Here is a 7,387-nt window from a genome sequence, read left to right as displayed (position 1 = left end):
TTGTAATAATCCTCACATCTTAGTGTTGAAACTGAAATTTTCCTTGTGTTACTAGTTTTAATTATACTTGGAGTGCTCCACCCGGTGTGCACTCTGCTGGCAAATTCTGGAAAAATCCATATTTTTTGGGAAGAAATAGTAACTCGTTGATACCGATTGGAAGTTAAAAAGAAAAAGAAAAACAATCAAACAAAGAAACAACAAACACCCGTACGCACTTGTCATTACATTCATTAACCCTTTACTACAATATATGATAACTTCTGTGTACATTACATGCCTATGCATTATGTAAGCATGCATCTTTCTTTATCTATCATGGGAGTGACAACGGCCAAAATCATCTCATTGATCCGCCAACTCCTGCTGCTTCTTCAACACTTGGAACGTTAGCCCACTCTTATCGTCCACGGCAGCATCAATGGAGATTGTCGAGCCTGCACAGGCTTCTCCATCGACCAGCATGTCCGAGAGAATCGTGATCACGTGATTATGCATCCACCTTCTAATGGGCCTTGCGCCGTCGACCTATGAGCTTGAAGGGTTAAAAACTGGACCATGGATCTTCATCGTGTGATGGTTATTGAAAAAAGCTATATATAGTTATATATACTCACCGGGTCATGTGATTCTGACAGAATGACGTCTAGGGCCGCATCAGTTGCAAGTACAGAGACACCCTTGTTAGCTACTGTCGAAATGACATTATTCATCTGGATTTTCACAATCTTCCTTAATTCATCGTGCGAAAGTGGCTCGAATATCACAACCTTACTTAGTCTATTGATAAGTTCAGGCTTGAAGCGCTTCTTAACCTGCATGAACAAGTGTACATAAGATGATCATTGGCTTGCCAATCGAGGACGTTACAAGGATAGTTGGGATTCGCAAACCTGATTCATGAGGATATCTCTTTCAGATTTGATTGCATTTTCGCCCGTAATTCTCGATGGTAGGTGCTCTGCTCCGATATTTGAGGTCATAATGATGATAGTGTTCTTGAAATCTACAACTTGCCCTTTGCCATCGGTCAACATACCATCGTCGAGCAGCTGGTGAAAAACCTTGAATACCGAGGCATTTGCTTTATCCACATGGTCGAAAAGGATAACACTATATGGGAGCCTCTTGACTTTCTCGGTGAGTTGTCCATATTCTTCATAGCTTTAGAAAATCAAATAATGTTTTTGAGATATGTGTGTGCCTAGAAACAAGAAGTGTATATCAAGTTTAAGAATCAAACCTTCGAGATCCTCCGGTGAGACGTGACACAGATCCACTGTCAGTATATTCTGACATATCAAAATGAATCAACGCCTTTTCATTGTCAAATATCTTCTCTGCGAGGGCTTCAGCAAGTTCTGTCTTTCCGACGCCAACCGGGCCCAAAAAGAGGAATGCACTTATCGGTTGTCCGATTTGATCAAAACCGACCCTAGAACGTAGGACTGCCTGCGCAACCAAATTAACAGCTTCATCCTGGCCAATAACACGCTCATGCAATTTTTTCGCTAGGTGGAACAACTTGTCGTTATCCTCTTGGTCAAGTGTAGCGAGAGGAATTTTAGTCCATCGGCTCACAACCTTCGAATAAAATTTTGATGTAACAAACACATCACATTATTAACATACGTGAATCTTCGTAAAAAGTAAAACATATGCAAATTAAGTATTCATATATATGTTTATTTGGGACTTACCCGTGCTACATGTCCAGGGCTAACAACAATTTCCGCGGTCGTTTGTTTGTCCGCGTGCATCTTTGTTGTGGCGCATGCCTCATCCATAAGGTCAATTGCTTTATCAGGGAATTTGCGGCCTGGCAATGATCAAATACATCAATTAATTATCTTCAACATAAATAAACAATCGTATAGTTTTCCATAATTAAGTGACTATAAGCGTAAACTGATTTCTTGACGTATGTATACGTACCTGTAATGTAGCGGGCAGCGAGATGTGCAGCGGCTACAATAGCATCGTCCTGGATTTTCAAGCCATGGTGCTCTTGGTACCTGTGCTTCAGCCCCTGCAGGATGGCAACGGTCGCATGCACACTCGGCTCCTCGACGACAACCTTCTGGAACCGCCGCTCGAGCGCGGCATCTGTCTGAACATACTTTTCATATTCTTCGGAGGTCGTGGCGCCCACGCAACGGATGCGGCCGCGGGCCAACGCAGGTTTGAGGATGTTGGCGGCGTCTATGGGGCCTCCTTTGTCGCCGCCGGCGCCAACGACCATGTGCATCTCGTCGATGAACAAGATGACCTTGCCTTCCGCCTCCTCTGCCTCCTTGATGACGTCCTTGATGCGCTGCTCAAACATGCCGCGCCAGTGCGTCCCGGCCATCATGGCCCCCATGTCAACCTCCACGATGCGCGCGCCGGCAAGCGTGTCGGGGACGTTCCCGGCGGCGATGCGCTGCGCGAGGCCCTCGACGATGGCTGTCTTGCCGACCCCTGCGGGGCCGACGAGCGCGGCGCAGTTCTTGATGCGCCGGCAGAGGATGCAGACGAGGCGGTCGATCTCGTCGTCGCGGCCGATGACAGGATCAGTCGTGGCGGCGTCCAAGGTCCTGAGGCTGCCGGTGGCATCCAGGGGCTTGATGCCGATGAGTTGGTCGTAGTTGGTGTCCGAAGGGCGTCTGTGGTACATGAACTCGTCGAGCAACGTCCATGTTGCCCAGGCTAGAGCAGTACTGGCAACGGCCGATGCTCCGATGAAGAGCATGCTTTCCGGGGAAGACCACGGCATAGCACCAACTGGAAGTGAAGAAGAAGGTGCCGAGAAGAGTGTTCGATTTGTTTCGATACGATTCGACGTGCAGGTGCAGCACAAGACCGTTAATCGCCGTCTGTCTAATATATTGCGATGTGCCGCACAGGATGTATTTATGAGTATACGACAGATCTCTTCCAATCCGTCTCTGTGTATACAACGACCACATCTCGCAAATTTTAATTGGTATTGGAGTTGGAAATTGGTTGTGGATTTTGTAGGGAAAAGTAAGGAACGTCTCTTCGTCCGTTCCTTTCCAACAACCCTACGTCGCCCAGATAAGAGGTGGAGCCAACAGCATCTCTAGCCGAAATATAGAGATGTAAACGGCCGAGTAAACTTTAGTAAAGTATTTTTACTTTAACAAGCTTTGGTCGTTTTCAGTTGATCCCTTAAATTCAGCGGACTAAAACTTACAATTAACTCGAATATTCATTTCTAAGCACGGGTTCATCTGCACCCAGTTGAGAGAAAGTAGAAAAAATGTACTAAAATAGATTTTTTGAATTTTTCTTGTATGTTTTTGAATTCAGCGTGGGAGCAGATGAGCTCGGGAGCCAAATAGCCAAACTCCAATAGATTTTTTGTCGAAATTTTCTCAAACACTAGCAAGGAACCTTCGCGCTCTGGCATAGGAGGCCATGGCGCGCAGGATGGTGATGGGCGCCCCGTCCTTGAAGGCGAAGTCCTCCACGTACCCTTGGTATGGATCACCAACACCCCCAAGAACGGCCGTAGCCCGTCCTCACCCCCGAACGCCCCCGATGAGAAGCCGTACCCCATACTGTCGTTCCTTCTCCGGCCCGAGCAGCTGGTCGTGGGATGTGGCGGCGGCGGCGGCCCGAGGCGGAGCTGGTCGTGTCGCAGACCCAGGGCGGGATGCGCCAGCGGGTATACCTCTGACGACAGCGCAGGCGAGCACCATGCCCGCGTATACCTCCACATGGACCCGGTCCTCATGCTCAGCTCCACCAACGCCATGCCAGGTCGCCACCGTCGACAAGAGGGCTTCACATAAGTCACCGGCCGGCCACAAGGGGGCTTTCATGTGAAGAAGCTTTTTATTCCGCTTGGTCGAGGCTGAGTGTTTTTTGTTGGAAATATGCCCTAGAGGCAATAATAAATTGATTATTATTATATTTCCTTGTTCATGATAATCGTTTATTATTCATGCATGAATTGTATTGATAGGAAACTCAGATACATGTGTGGATACATAGACAACACCATGTCCCTAGTGAGCCTCTAGTTGACTAGCTCGTTGATCAATAGATGGTTACGGTTTCCTGACCATGGACATTGGATGTCGTTGATAACGGGATCACATCATTAGGAGAATGATGTGATGGACAAGACCCAATCCTAAGCCTAGCACAAAAATCGTGTAGTTCGTATGCTAAAGCTTTTCTAATGTCAAGTATCATTTCCTTAGACCATGAGATTGCGCAACTCCCGGATACCGTAGGAATACTTTGGGTGTGCCAAACGTCACAACGTAACTGGGTGGCTATAAAGGTACACTACAGGTATCTACGAAAGTGTCTGTTGGGTTGTCACGAATCGAGACTGGAATTTGTCACTCCGTGTAAACGGAGAGGTATCTCTGGGCCCACTCGGTAGGACATCATCATAATGTGCACAATGTGACCAAGGAGTTGATCACGGGATGATGTGTTACGGAACGAGTAAAGAGACTTGCCAGTAACGAGATTGAACAAGGCATCGGGATACCGACGATCGAATCTCGGGCAAGTATCGTACCGCTAGACAAAGGGAATTGTATACGGGATTGATTAAGTCCTTGACATCGTGGTTCATCCGATGAGATCATCGTGAAACATGTGGGAGCCAACATGGGTATCCAGATCCCGCTGTTGGTTATTGACCGGAGAGTTATCTCGGTCATGTCTGCATGGTTCCCGAACCCGTAGGGTCTACACACTTAAGGTTCGATGACGCTAGGGTTATAGGGAATAGATATACGTGGTTACCGAATGTTGTTCGGAGTCCCGGATGAGATCCCGGACGTCACGAGGAGCTCTGGAATGGTCCGGAGGTAAAGATTTATATATGGGAAGTCCTGTTTTGGTCGCCGGAAAAGTTTCGGGTTTTATCGGTAATGTACCGGGACCACCGGGAGGGTCCCGGTGGTCCACCAAGTGGGGCCACCAGCCCCGGAGGGCTGCATGGGCCAAGTGTGGGAGGGGACCAGCCCCAGGTGGGCTGGTGCGCCCCCCCACCAAGGCCCAAGGCGCAAGGGAGAGTGGAAGGGGGCAAACCCTAGGCTCAGATGGGCCTAAGGCCCACCTAGTGGTGCGCCCCCCTCTCTACCCCCTTGCCCGCCCCCCCCTAGATGGATCTAGGGCTGGCCGCCACCCCTAGGGGTGGAAACCTAGGTGGGGGCGCAGCCCCTCCCCTCCCCCTATATATACTTGAGGTTTTGGGCTGCCAGAGACAAGATTCAATCTCCTTGGCGCAGCCTACCCCTCTCCCTCCTCGTCTCTTGCGGTGCTTGGTGAAGCCCTACTGGAGTACCACGCTCCTCCACCACCACCACGCCGTCGTGTTGCTGCTGGATGGAGTCTTTGTTGGAAATATGCCCTAGAGGCAATAATAAATTAGTTATTATTATATTTCCTTGTTCATGATAATCGTTCATTATCCATGCTAGAATTGTATTGATAGGAAACTCAGATACATGTGTGGATACATAGACAACACCATGTCCCTAGTAAGCCTCTAGTTGACTAGCTCGTTGATCAATAGATGGTTACGGTTTCCTGACCATGGACATTGGATGTCGTTGATAACGGGATCACATCATTAGGAGAATGATGTGATGGACAAGACCCAATCCTAAGCCTAGCACAAAGATCGTGTAGTTCGTATGCTAAAGCTTTTCTAATGTCAAGTATCATTTCCTTAGACCATGAGATTGTGCAACTCCCGGATACCGTAGGAGTGCTTTGGGTGTGCCAAACGTCACAACGTAACTGGGTGACTATAAAGGTGCACTACGGGTATCTCCGAAAGTGTCTGTTGGGTTGGCACGAATCGAGAATGGGATTTGTCACTCCGTGTGACGGAGAGGTATCTCTGGGCCCACTCGGTAGGACATCATCATAATGTGCACAATGTGATCAAGGAGTTGATCACGGGATGATGTGTTACGGAACGAGTAAAGAGACTTGCCGGTAACGAGATTGAACAAGGTATCGGGATACCGACGGTCGAATCGCAGGCAAGTATCGTACCGATAGACAAAGGGAATTGTATACGGGATTGATTAAGTCCTTGACATCGTGGTTCATCCGATGAGATCATCGTGGAACATGTGGGAGCCAACATGGGTATCCAGATCCCGCTGTTGGTTATTGACCGGAGAACGTCTCGGTCATGTCTGCATGTCTCCCGAACCCGTAGGGTCTACACACTTAAGGTTCGATGACGCTAGGGTTATAAAGGAAGTTTGTATGTGGTTACCGAATGTTGTTCGGAGTCCCGGATGAGATCCCGGACGTCACGAGGAGTTCCGGAATGGTCCGGAGGTAAAGATTTATATATGGGATGTCCTGTTTTGGTCACCGGAAAGGTTTCGGGGTTTATCGGTAATGTACCGGGACCACCGGGAGGGTCCCGGGGGTCCACCAAGTGGGGCCACCAACCCCGGAGGCTTGCGTGGGCTAAGTGTGGGAGGGGACCAGCCCCAGGTGGGCTGGTGAGCCCCCCCCCCACAAGGGCCCAAGGCGCCTAAGAGATGGAAAGGGGACAAACCCTAAGGGGGTATGGGCCTTAGGGCCCATCCTGGTGCGCCTCCCTCTCCCCCTCCCCTCTTGGCCGCCTCCCCTTTCCCATCTAGGGCTGCCGCCCCCCTAGGGGTGGGAACCCTAGAGGGGGCGCACCCTCCTCCCTCTCCCCTATATATAGTGAGGCCTAGGGGCTGCCCATTACACGCGATTAGATCTCTCTCGTTGGTGCAGCCCTCCCTCTCTTTCTCCTCATATCCCGTGGTGCTTGGCGAAGCCCTGCAGGATTGCCACACTCCTCCACCACCACCACGCCGTTGTGCTGCTGCTGCATGGAGTCTTCCTCAACCTCTCCCTCTCTCCTTGCTGGATCAAGGCGTGGGAGACATCGTCGGGCTGTACGTGTGTTGAACGCGGAGGTGCCGTCCGTTCGGCACTAGGATCATCGGTGATTTGGATCACGACGAGTACGACTCCATCAACCCCGTTCTCTTGAACGCTTCCGCTTAGCGATCTACAAGGGTATGTAGATGCACTCTCCTTCCCCTCGTTGCTAGATGACTCCATAGATAGATCTTGGTGACACGTAGGAAAATTTTGAATTTCTGCTATGTTCCCCAACAGTGGCATCATGAGCTAGGTCTATTGCGTAGTTTCTATGCACGAGTAGAACACAAAGTAGTTGTGGCCGTTGATTTTGTTCAATATGCTTACCGTTAGTAGTCCAATCTTGATTCGGCGGCATCGTGGGATGAAGCGGCCCGGACCGACCTTACCCGTACTCTTACGTGAGACTGGTTCCACCGACTGACATGCACTAGTTGCATAAGGTGGCTAGCGGGTGCCTGTCTCTCCCACTTTA

At 49.6% G+C, this 7,387-nt stretch overlaps 1 protein-coding gene across 1 annotated transcript; it reads right to left on the bottom strand.

Moving 5' to 3' along the window:
* Window positions 1–345: 345 nt before the first annotated feature.
* LOC147957319 (chaperone protein ClpB1-like) lies at window positions 346–2,841 on the bottom strand. The gene is made up of 6 exons (XM_087535121.1): window positions 1,936–2,841; window positions 1,701–1,819; window positions 1,244–1,584; window positions 894–1,164; window positions 618–815; window positions 346–528 (listed from the first exon to the last, which is right to left on the bottom strand). Exons 1-6 carry the CDS (start codon window positions 2,753–2,755, stop codon window positions 346–348), a joined length of 1,932 nt encoding a protein of 643 aa, XP_087391247.1. The 5' UTR covers window positions 2,756–2,841.
* Window positions 2,842–7,387: the final 4,546 nt, after the last annotated feature.

Source organism: Triticum urartu, chromosome 7A (assembly GCF_056163025.1).
Source record: "Triticum urartu cultivar PI428250 chromosome 7A, HENAU_Tu73, whole genome shotgun sequence".
Classification (NCBI taxonomy): Eukaryota; Viridiplantae; Streptophyta; class Magnoliopsida; order Poales; family Poaceae; genus Triticum; species Triticum urartu.
Note: the sequence above shows the minus strand (reverse complement) of the source record. Positions and strands in the feature narration are given on the sequence as shown.